Source organism: Castanea sativa, chromosome 7 (assembly GCF_040712315.1).
Source record: "Castanea sativa cultivar Marrone di Chiusa Pesio chromosome 7, ASM4071231v1".
In the NCBI taxonomy this organism is placed as follows: Eukaryota; Viridiplantae; Streptophyta; class Magnoliopsida; order Fagales; family Fagaceae; genus Castanea; species Castanea sativa.
This window is the reverse complement of record NC_134019.1, coordinates 784,071-796,447: the sequence shown is the minus strand read 5'-3', so window position 1 is coordinate 796,447 and position 12,377 is coordinate 784,071. Positions and strand designations below refer to the sequence as shown.

Below are 12,377 nucleotides of genomic sequence, written 5' to 3'. Positions count from 1 at the left end.
AGCAAATAAGCATGCATCTATCACAGTGAAGGATAATACCCTCTCTTTCTTGTCTTGCATGAACATGTGTAAGGATTTCCATGATTTTGATTGGGTAATCAAGCATTTAGGCTGATATTTGTGATATATTATATGTTCTATTAATGAATATTATTTCATGGGATGGAATTGATGGAAATGCTCTTTTTATTATGTTATTTTTCATGTAAAGAAGGTTTAGTAAATGTTAAAGCAGATTTTGACACATGTTTGATGTTTCAGTATCTCCTAGGAGGTAGTCAACAAGAAATATATTTCAGTCAAAAAAAAAAAAAAAAAAAAAAAACAAGAAATATAACTGCTAGAACAAATGCCTGCGATTGGAATCAACAACGCACTTTCTGAGGCCTTTAGTTGTACTTTCCATTTGCTAACATTAAAAGCCATTCTTCTTTGAGCTGATACGCTCCCTCTACTACTGCTATTCGTAACTATTAGAGGTGTCATTGGTAGGGTCTTTTTTTTTTTTTAATAACAGTGCCTTGGACTCTTCCAGTGGAGAATCTGCAGCTATTACAGATGGAAGTGACACTCCCTTTGATCAAGCTTAAGGATTCTTTGCCAGATTATAATATCCTTTCCTGAAGTACGTTTCAGGGGGACCTGTACTGGGAAAGGAAAATTTTTACTTATAGCTAAAGAAGTTATTATTCAGACTTTTTCTTTTGGGATCTGCATTAATCAGAGTATATTGTTACAAAAATTAGCCCTTTAATTTATTTTTAATAACATTCAATTTTAGCATGGCATTGGCACTTCCTTATCAAGTTCTTATGAATGCCGCAACACATTCACATAACTATTGACTAGATCAAGTAGAGCAAGCACTGAATTCATCAGCTAAGCCACTTTTCGATGGCAACAGTTTCTGTTTAATGCAAATGCCAACTACAGTGAGCTTGGTAGATGTCATGTAAAATACGTTCATTAAATTATCTAACTGATTATACAAGCTAATCTGCAATTTTGTAAGAACGTGACATTTTCTTATATATTCTTGACTCCCTTTTCTTGGGGGGGTTGAAAAACGTTTCATATGCTTACTTTCAGAATGTCAAGCAGCTGAGGATTGGCAATCAAAGTTTTATTCGTTCTGCTGATTGATTTCCTTCCAGACTTATTTGCTAAGACACCAAATAGCAAACAGTATGAGGTCATCTGTGTGTATTTCCATATTTATGGAAGTATGAAACGGTAATTCTTCTAGAAATGAGTTCACAAGGAGCTCATAAGACACAAAATTCAGCTATCTGATATAGCATATCCAAAGACCAGGCAATCTGATACAGCATACCCCAAGCATCTGAACCTGTATTCTCTTACTAATATCTAGCTGTAGGTTCTTGTAATCCCAGAAATAGTTAGGGAAATCATTGGTCCAATGAATGCCAAATAGTGTGAACTTGGAGGCAGATCAACAGTGGAGGTGAACACATTTAACATATACAGAAAGTCTGGAAGTATAACTTATTAATAATATTTAATTCCCACTATTTTACAAGCAGAAAATAATTAAACAAGGTTTTCCAAAACACAATGAAAAGGAGAAAAAACAAAACCGACTAGAACCTTTTTAAAACATATTCAAAGTGAAGTTGTTCATACACAAAGTTGTACAACTACAATTACTGCTGGTGCTGATGCTGCCCTATAAGATAAACAAAGGGAAAGAGCAACTCTCTCCAGGTGTCCACCAGGATTTCTTTGGGGAATGCTGTTGTTGAGACCTTACATTCACCTTAATTTTGTCCTCTTGGGAAGGCGGCCACCAGGATTCCTCTTGTCAGGTGCCCGAGCCTTCCCAAAAGCTTTCATCTTCCTTCTTGTCCTCTCCTCCTCGCTATCCGAGTCATCCCCTTTCTCTCTATCTGCATAGGTTGCTTCCCTCTCCAACTCTTCCCATGTCTTTCCTTCCTCCTCTGAGTCTTCTTCAGAGTCTTCGTCCTCATCATCCTCTGACTCAACCAATGACTCACTGTTGGCATCCTCATCCTCCGATCCTGAATCTGACTGTACATCTGAAGGCTCATACCCTTGGTCTGACTCCTCTGTCCCAGAATCTGAATCACTGACCTCCATGTTCAAGAACTCCCATCCACCATCCTCTATGAACTTCTCTGGATCATCAGTTATAGTTTTCAATATAGGTCGCCAGTTGAGATTCAACCTGCTTTCATAGTACTTCAGGTCAGTGGTGTCTAACCACTCCTTGATGCCATCTAGTGATGTTGAAGGGATAGAATCTATTCGGAAAACATCCCTTTTAAAGTCCTTGAATACAATAGTCATATCAAAATTCTTCTGCCCAAGACCAACTCTCTCCAGGTTAACAATCTCAATCTCATTTAAAGTAATTACCACAAATGGTGTCTCTATCAGTTCAACCAGGCAGCTTGAAGTAGGGACAATGAAAGCTGAGGCTTTGTGAGGTACCCCATGGAAGCCTAGCTCTCTTAAGGGCTGATCAAACTCAAGGTCAAGCGCTTTGAATTGAGGTTGACCCCACAGATCATTTACTCGGTTCACAAAGTTTTGGAAGTCCATATTGATTTTGTTTTTTCGATCCCTCTCACGCTGCTCTTCCTCAATCTCATCCGGGTCATAGGCAGATCTTTTTCCACCACCTAGTGTCTGGACCACATCCATTACCTCAATATAAAATTGCACATCCTTGGTCTTCTTGTTTCCCACCATAATGTGATTGTGCAGATGAAAGTGTAACACAGTGATCATTTCTTTCTCTGATGGCTGGAAAAATGCATGTTTGATGTTTCTATACATAACATCCACACGTTCGTCAGGCCTTGAAGTAGAGTATCGAAACCCGTTTGTGTGGCCTTCTAGTGAACCAGTCAACTTTCTTCCCCGACCACCAAATGCAGGACGAATCCATAGATCAGACAATCTTATAGGCTTGAATTTGGCTCCTGCAACTTGCAGCTTTTCCTGAGTAACTAAAGTGGCCCTCTCAGCTCTTTCGGACTCCCTGGAGGCTACCTGTCGGCGAAGGGTTTTGATCAGCTGTACTGCTTCACTGATATGCCTTGGGTCCTTAGAGCGGAATGAAACTTCCTTGAGATAAATTGACCCTTGAAACTTCTGGGTGGTAGAGTCATGAGGACTAAAAGGGGTGCCAGGTACATTGAAGATTATACGGATATAACAATTACGGTTACTGTCCTGCTGGCTGGACACACTCTTCACAGTGGCTACATGGAAAGGAACCATGGTTCCATAAATTGGTAATAGGATGGCTTCATTCTTCTGATCAATTTGAATCATCAAACCCCTTGGAGGGGGCAGATCATTAACATTCTTATATGCAATCACATCACCTATTGTCTTCCCAGCACCACGATTATCCGTTGAAATGGAACCGCCTCCGGCAAGCCTCCTAGCAGTTTCTTCATTTTTCTGGCGGGCAAGTTCAGCCTGGTGCTGCCTTCGTAGTTCCTCCTTTGACATCTCCTGGTTGTCTGATCTAAGTGTTGCCTTAGATAAGGTAGTCCCTCTGCTTCTAGTCTCAGATTTGACCTTTGGTCGCTCATCTTCTTCTTCATCATCCTCATTGAATGAATAAGCTACATCCTTCACAGCTTTAGAACTTGATACAGTCACTATCTCCGGAACCTCTTCACCAACAATAACTGTATCGGCTAGCAGCACTGAGAATTTCTGGGTCTTTGGGTTTTTGGTCTCTGCCTGCAAGTTCTGAAATCCAAGTGAGACATTGAAAACCATGCCTGGTTTAAATTCGCGGTCATTCTTGGCATTAAGACTAAGCCCCGACTCACGAAACTCAAGGCCTATTCCAGTTCCTGCAGTTTTAGTCAAGTTTGCAGCCAATTCAGGAGCATCCTTCTCAACTACAGAAAGCGCTGCTTGATATGCAGCACTGACCTTGTTCCCAGATTTCAAAGTACTAATGGCTGCTTCTTGTGCCTTGAGGAGAACCTCATAAGCCTTGCTCTGATTCGCATTGGCATCAATCAGAAAAGTTCGAGCAACATTTGAGCAGTAGCTGTTGTATCGGGATCCGATTGCACATATAATCACACTGGTAGAATCATAGTAAAGGTTGTCATCATTGCTGGAAGCACTTGGTTTCAGGTCAAAATCTCCTCCACTCTGAAATATTGGAGGGTAACAAATATCAACATTCTCAGCCTTCAGCTTGACTTTAATTCTTGCAGGTTCCAAGATGGTCTTCTCCGTGTCATCCATCAATGAAGAGTGGGAAACCTTCTTTTCCTCATCAATAATCTTTTCAAGTTTTGGGACCACAAAACTTCTCATCACTGATGAAGCCAAGAATGCAGCTTTCTTTACATTTGTAAGCTCTGTATTGTCTTTGACAGCAAACAAACTCGAGAACCCATTTGTTATATCACTTAGCTCAAAATTTGCATTTTTCAACTTTTCAGCCCATGTCTCCAAAAGCTTTCCTTCAGGAGCCTCTCTTGCTATATGTCCAACAACAGGAGCATGACCATTGGAGTTTGGCTGAGCATTGACAGCTTCAAATATATTATCCATTAGTCCAACCCCATCATCATTTTTGGGTTTCACATGCATCACAACTTCAACACCCACAGCCTCTTTTGCAGACTTCTTCACAGCATCGAGGAGAGAAGCTTTTTTCTGGCTACACAAGAAATGGATCTGCTTCTTCGTGAAGACCATAATTGTTTCTGGGAATTCATAACCAACCAACCAGATGTTCAAAGCTGATGATTTCAGGTAACGTAGATCTTCAGAAGTTGGAGGTGTTGCTATAGCCAGGGCATCTGAAGCACCCCATAAACCACCATTGTATTCATTCCAATGAGAATAGAACATTTTCAACCGCTTACTGAAGTTTTCCAGATTGATGGTATATGTATTGGTGGCTGCTGATGCCTTGCCATTTGTATTTTTGAAATTACCATTCCGATGTTCTGCCATTGATATACTTCTGATATGTTTTGACTATTGAGCCAGCATTCTAATCACCATAAACTGTTAAGAAATAATAAATCTCTGTCAGTTTGCTCCACTCTGAAAACTTATTCTATTCGACTTTCTGCCATATATAGAATGAATTTTTTTTTAAATGGCACATAACAAGATAAAGCTAGAACGAGTATCAAATTGGTTGTCATTTAAGAAACTAAGAATTGAATTATAGAACCACTATGGAAATTAAAGCTAAGGAGCAATTAGAAATTACATCATCGAATTTGCTTCCTTTGGTAGTAGTAGTACCTGCATGGAAATTAAAGTTAAGGAGCAATTAGAAATCATTTCACATATAACCCTCCTTTAGGTTTATGGTAATAATTAAGAATCACAACAGTATTCCTGGCATCATGTTCTTCTAATTCCAAAGGAAAAACGAAGTCAACCATCGTCAAAGTTCTGAAGTAAAGTAGTACCTTCAAATTTTTGTCTTCCTCAACAATTCAAAAACTCTTAAAACTTAAAGTTTTACATTTTTTTCATTCCATTCCACCATTTCTAGGGAACCAAACATAGCGATTAAGCATATGCAGAGGAAAGGGAGAGAACAAAGTAAGAACTAACACAGTTACACTGGTTTGCCTGCTCTGTGGCAAAAGCCCTGCATCCCCTCCTCCTGATCAAACAAATCCCATATTAGATCAACTTCTACGGATCAAAACCTACATAATAATAATAATAATTTAAGAAATAAAAATAGCTACCAACTTTTTTTTTTTTGAAAAAATAATTAATAATTGAATTTTTTTAGAGCATATCTCTTATATTTTCAGATAATAGATCAGATTTTAAAAATCTCAACTTTGAGTTAGAGGGATTGCGATACCATATGTAAATCAGCAAAGTAACTCACAATTAAATCTTTAATTTTCCAGATGAATTCCCTGATCCACCATTTCTGCTACCTAAGAAGAGAAACACCAAAACACCCATGAAGCTCAAAGTCTGAAAAATCTGATCAAAACTAGCAAAACCCAGATAGAGAATTGATTGAATTTCACAAAAAAGATTACTTTTTGTTGAAGAACCCATATGCAGATCATCGATTTGACTGGGGAAAGTGGTCAATTGGGCCGCTGAAACTGATCCAAAATGTGAAAATATGAACGCTGAGTGTGGCTTTTCGTTGCATGTTATTTGGATCAAAGAGATTAGTAAAAATTGAAGAGTGAGAGAAACTAGCTAAAGATTAAGAAAATGAAGATGATAAACGTTGAAGGTTGAGTAAAAAAGGTAAAAAGTTGATGTTTTGAAGTTTTTGGAAATGGGTTTATATATGGCAGGAGTCTGGTTTTTCTGCAGTCACTGGTTCTGCAGCTTTTTTTTTTTGTTGTTGCTAAACTCCAATGTCATTGAAAAGCAGGAAAACACGCTAAATAATCTCCCTTACAAACAGACTCGATACAGAGGGAGATTATGCTTATTGAAACAAAAGTACTGACTGGAATACTCACCTGTGATCGTGATTTGGCCCTGACCTTTTGATTTGTGCCTTTCCTCTTGGATGGAGTGTTCAAGCTTGACTTGAGGAATGATCGTGACGGTCTCGGGGTCAGAGGAAACTGCTTCAGGGGCGTCCCATATTTCCTTTAATCTCTTTGCGAATAGAGCAAATTCTTTTTTGGTGACTTTTCTCTTTTGTTGGAGGATAGGTTTTGTAAGGATTTGAGGAAGGAGTCGTGAATTGAAGGGATTGGGGATGCCTGGATCATAAGAAGGGGTTGGGCAAAATTTGCTGAATAGTAGTTTTTAATGACAATTTTAGGTAGATAGCACGATGGTGGTGAAGTTATTTGGGCCGTTCGGTAGATGGTTTAATAGCATGTTTTTAGATTTTAATCATTATTCTATATATTTTTATGCACTTTTTTAACTGTATTTATTTTTAAAAAAATTAAAAATTATTGTTTAAACACAATAATATATAAACTCTTCTTAGATCTCAAATTTGTCAAATTCAAGTTCTAACCTAAAATCAAGTTTATCAAACTCAAATTTTAATTGGTTTAGGTTGTATGACAGTCTGACGTTGTATAACAAATTAAAATTCTAGTTTGCTAAACTTAATTTTAAGTTGAAATTCGAGTTTAAAAAAGAGTCTACATAACTAAATAAGTTTACTCACATGTTATTTTCCTTAAAAGGTAATATTTTACTCGCATGTTATTTTCCTTAAAAGGTAATATTTTGCCGAAGGAGATTGGAGAATGGTTTGTGATATGTTTATGGGAGGAAGGGTCAGGTTGTGAGCGTATATGTCTGACTTAGTTAAGTTATTTGGATTTGGGCTTCTTTTATGTGTTCCGAATCCTGGTGGAATGGTTGGGCTTAGACTTCCATTTTGATATTCCTTTGATGTATGGGTGGGAAGGTATTGGGCTGTTGGCTAGTGTGGGCTATTTGCCGGGGTCAAAGAGATAAGAGGGAAGAGGTTGACGTGTTAGGATAAGCTAATAGACTGTTCACAAAGGGTCCCTTGTTGTTTTCTGCCCTCAGCCAAGGGCCCGAGGCTCTAAACTCATAATCAAATGGATTTCTGAGTCTGAAAATGTCATCTTTACATGTTTGGAGCTCATGTCCAATAATGTCGCATCCATAGCACACATCATGCAAGCTTTTCGAATTTCAAACCAATCGAAAGTTCTGGTAGGTTGGCACTAGGAAGGAAAACTCCTGGCATGAGAGGTCGGCTTATATCTATATCCACTTCCACCACGTTGCCGGCTTTTGCACCAATCTTCAGGAGATTATCTTTAGATTTCCAAAGGTCTGGGAGACCAAGGATTTGGGCCCAGAATGTGGAGGATGAAAAGGAAACTTCTTGCCACGCTAGAGAAGGGCTCCAGTGCTTGAGAATCAGGTGGCCTCCACGGATAGACCACGGTTTTCTCTAGTATGCTTTATGGAGGTCAGCCTCATGCTGGAAGGTGAACATGAACACACACTTGTCCATGCGCTTGACTTGGATCGAGAATGCTGGTCTCCAAGGTCTGGTAACAACATCGGATACTACAGCAGTGCCTAGGGTTATATATGTTATCAGCTTGCCTAGGAGAATGAGTCCGGAGGTTTTTGGGCTAGATTGGTTTGGAGGGAGCTCTAGATGGGCGTCTTGACAGGAGCAATTTTTAGTTCAAGAGATGAAAGTTGAAACCTCCATAGGAAGGGAAAGGGGTCAGTTGAACTTGTAGGACAGGTTATAGTGGGGTCTGAGGAGTTTAAAAGGTGACGATGGGAGGGCGGGGTGATGATGATCGCAAGAGGTGGGGACCAGGATGCTGTAGTTGAACATGAAAAGAAAGGACGGAACAATGGGAGAATATATAGCAGGATGATTTGACGACTGTTTCTGGAAAAGAAAAAAGGAAGGCAGGAAGGAGGATAATGGGGCTGGGTTTGGGTGTTGGAAATAAGAAATGGAAGAGGGAGACGAGCTCAAGGAACGGGGAAGGGAAACGGTGTTACTAGCGAGAAAGCACGAAGAAAAAAGCTACAGAGGTTTTCACTGGTTCTGTAGTTCTTTCTTCGTTTTGACATAACTAATAAAATCTCTATTTTTGTTTATGTTTCTTTTTTTTAACCAAACGCAATATTCTTAGATATTCTTAAAATACTCGCACAAAGCAATTATTTTAAGCCGATTTCTTTTTTGTGTGGGTACATGTTTAATGTTTTTTGGAGAATGTTGTGGTTGCATGTTAGAGTAATAATAAATATTTAATCCTATCAATAATAATAATAGTAGTAGTAGTTGTAATAATAAATATTTAATAATTATAAGTTTTAATATATATTTTTCAACTTTTTCAAAAAAAAAATCAAAATAAGAAATATATTGTTAATAATTCATTAATTTTTCATGCGTAAGTAAACGAGTGTTTTAAAGGTAGAAATTAAGTCTGTTTAAATTTTCATTCAATAATGATTTTATTTATTTTCACATAAAATAAAGTCAGGCTATACAAAAATGTTTACACAATCACATTGAATTATGAATTATTGACATGAGTGTTTCTTCTTTGTTTCATAAAAACAAAAAAAATAGTTTTTCTTCTTTTTGGACAAAAAAAAAACACACCAAATTGATTATTATCACTACCACATGGAAATTTACATATATATATATATATATATATATAATCAAACTTAAAATGGCATTTTCCATTTATTTTTCCCTTTTCTGTAATTCTTGTAAGCTTAGTAATGCAATTATTTCTCCAAAAAAATAAAAATAAAATGCATAATGCAATTGAAGAACTAAAGTTCTAAACAATCGAATCACTTGATGAGTGCAGTCTCAATTATTTAGCTAAAGTTCTAAAAGTTCTTGACTTTTATATGCATTGACCATTGATAATTGAGCAATTCTAAGCATTAACATTAATTTCATTTGATGGTGCTAAAAAGTTAAATCACTAATTTTAACTACCAACATCACAAGAAAAGAGCTACATTGATGTGGTTATTTCTAAAATTTTCACCAATTGAGCTATAGCCTACAATGATCTGTCATAGATGACAGATTATTGTTGTAAGTGCACAATTGTACCTGGACCCCAAAGCAAATGTTGGGCTCAGACCCAATGAGCCTTATACAATGTAATTTATAGAGTATGGATTTGAAATCTAGGTTCGGGATGTTGAAAGTTTGATTAACAAGCTAGAATGTTACAATCTGTGCAAGTGATAAACGAATGTGACAAATAGATCTCCTCGGACGTAAGCCGATGACGATTTGTATAAATATTCTCTTTCTAGGCTAAAGTTTACAATTCTTAGTTCCCTTTTTAGTTTGTCAGAGCCGATCCCCTCATCTTTCCTCTTTCGTCTCCTTATATACTTCTTCCTCTTCACTGTTCATCCACGTGTCATACAAATCTTCCCCTTAGATACTTTTTTTCTCCACCACATTCTTAAGTCTTTAAATAATAACAAGAAGGTCCAATCCTATTGTTCAGAGGTCATTTCCCCATTAATGCGGCCAGGGAGGTAGATGCAGAGTCTTTAATGTGGAGGTAGCAGCCTTTTTCCTAGATATTTCTATCACATACTTGCGTCTAGAAGGTGTTTGGATCACCCTCTTACCCATCGGTTTTTCTAAAATTCTGCCTTTAATCTTCTTTATGAGTCTCAGGGTCAATGCCGGGCAAGTCCGAGGAGACATTCCTCCTCGGACAACTCCTCGAACCTTTATAATGCCTACTGACTTGTGGGCCTGGAGGCCTTAACCAAAAACAAACTGATACCTGTCAATAAAGCCCAAATGTTTTTTCGGGAATTTTTACCCCCCACAATTGTAGCTCAAAGCTATCTACAAAACCTAATATTTTATTCATGCTCTATCTTTTTACACATTTTTTATCTACTCTCCAACTTTTTTTAAATTTTTTATTTTATTTTAATGTGTTATTTATATTATTTTAATCAAAATGGTAAAAACAAATACAACCATTGATGTTGAGTGTGTTATCAAGTGATGTTTTAAAATAGATAGAATGAGTTTTTGAGATGCTAAAAACTAAAAATTTTAGTTCCATCAATGCTAATGTTATTATATTAGGCATCCCTTTATTAAAATAGATATCGTAAAAAGTAGTTAATCTCAAAATATGTCTAACCATTAAAGGAAATTCATTTTCCATAACTAACTTTGTCTATTCCAAATTATATTAAATGTTAGTAATATTCTTCGTAGCTAGTGTCAATGATTTGAAAATACTCAACTAAATGCTTGCTTATGCTTAAAATTTTCTAAGTACATCGTGTTTGATTTACACTACATGGCTAGCTAATTTCATGCATAACAGGAGATTTCTAAATTTATATTTTTGATTTTTTTTTTTTGTTGAGAAACTAGACAAGGAGCCTAGGCTATTATTGATGAAAAAACAAGAACTTAGTGAACATCAAGGGGCAATATCCTCGGGTGGGTTGTTGAGCCACACTTGAGTGCCTCGGTTGCCTTTAGCTTTTTTAGCTAAAGCATCAGCAACACAGTTACAAGAAAGACTAGCATGATTGAAACAGAGAGGATTGAAAAAAAACCATAGCTTGACAGCGAATGTCTTCAATAACCATTCCATAGAAAGAAAATTCAGCACTGCCATGATTTAAGGCATTGATAACCATGGCTGAATCCCCTCGAAAATTACCCTTTGTAGATCAATCTTAGCAGCAAATTCCACAGCTTTTCAGCACGCCAAGGCTTCCATATCAACAGCAGCCTGAGACAGTGGGATAGTAGTAGACACCAACAAATTCACCTCTCCAATCTCTCGCAACTACTACAATTCCTGCCGAGTTTGTATCTTTGAATACAGCGGCATCAAAATTAACTTTGTGCTGGTTTAGCTTAGGGGGGCGCTATTGTTGAAGGATAGGAAGGCGATACACCACCGAATTTAGATCTTGAGCAGCCTGGAAATCTTGCAGCATGTTCCCTGCCAGCAAGACAATATTAGCCGCAGGGTGCACCAAACGACCAAAATGGATAGCATTTCTTCTGTTCCACAATAACCAGGCTGAAATAGTAAAAACCTCCTTTCTATAATCTTCTTGAACCTGAAAAAATTGAGAGAGTAAGTCACTGAAATTCATTGGTGGAGGGGAGCACGATTGGTGGAAGCAATGGAATGAACTCCACACATTTTCCACATCTTTGCAAGACCATAGCATGCAGCGGGTCTTCTAGGCAGAGTTGGCAAAGTTCACACTTGCCTAAGAGAGTAATTTGTCTGTGATAGAGATTGCTCATAGTTTGTAGATCATCATTACAAGCTTGCCAAATAAAGTGTTCAATTTTATTAGGAACAGGCAGCCTCCAAACAACCTTCCAAGAATGTTTTTGAGTCTCAATATTTGAGCTCCTTGCTTGGTTGATAGCGTTACAGGCAACTAGAAGCTTATAAGCACTGCTTGTTGAGAGCAACCTCGATGGAGAGTAAGCCTAAGCAATTTTATCAAGTGGGCAGCACCGACTCAGAGGAATACCCAGGATTACAGTAGCTTCATGAGGCAAGAAAATCTAGTGAATGAGGTCTGATTTCCATACACCTAATTAAGTCAAGATTTATAAGAGTTTGAACTTTGGTCTTTGCTAGCACCGCAGGTAGAGGGGAGGTAATGGAACAATTCAGGTTCACTGGTAGCCACCTATCCTCCTTGATTTGAACATTTTGACCATTCCCAATGCGCCAAACCATACCTTTTTGAATAACATCTCTAGCACTAAGGATGCTCCTCCACACATATGAGCCTATCGTGGACTCCTTAGCCTCCAAGATTGAGCAGTCTGGGAAAATCTAGCTTTGAAAACTTTATGGTAGAGCAAGTCCGGGTTA

At 37.7% G+C, this 12,377-nt stretch overlaps 1 protein-coding gene across 6 annotated transcripts; it reads right to left on the bottom strand.

Annotated features, from left to right (window-relative positions):
• Window positions 1–1,483: 1,483 nt before the first annotated feature.
• LOC142642718 (FACT complex subunit SPT16-like) lies at window positions 1,484–6,792 on the bottom strand. 6 transcript variants are annotated; one of them, XM_075817129.1, is made up of 6 exons: window positions 6,492–6,792; window positions 6,051–6,156; window positions 5,891–5,942; window positions 5,602–5,653; window positions 5,249–5,283; window positions 1,484–5,037 (listed from the first exon to the last, which is right to left on the bottom strand). In XM_075817129.1, the coding sequence occupies exon 6, from the start codon at window positions 4,981–4,983 to the stop codon at window positions 1,774–1,776; it is 3,210 nt and encodes a 1,069-aa protein (XP_075673244.1). In that variant the 5' UTR covers window positions 4,984–5,037; window positions 5,249–5,283; window positions 5,602–5,653; window positions 5,891–5,942; window positions 6,051–6,156; window positions 6,492–6,792; the 3' UTR covers window positions 1,484–1,773. The 6 variants fall into 6 exon arrangements, with proteins under 6 accessions (XP_075673244.1, XP_075673246.1, XP_075673243.1 ...); XM_075817131.1 differs by having other exon boundaries at window positions 5,864–5,942; window positions 6,051–6,119; XM_075817128.1 differs by having other exon boundaries at window positions 6,051–6,119.
• Window positions 6,793–12,377: the final 5,585 nt, after the last annotated feature.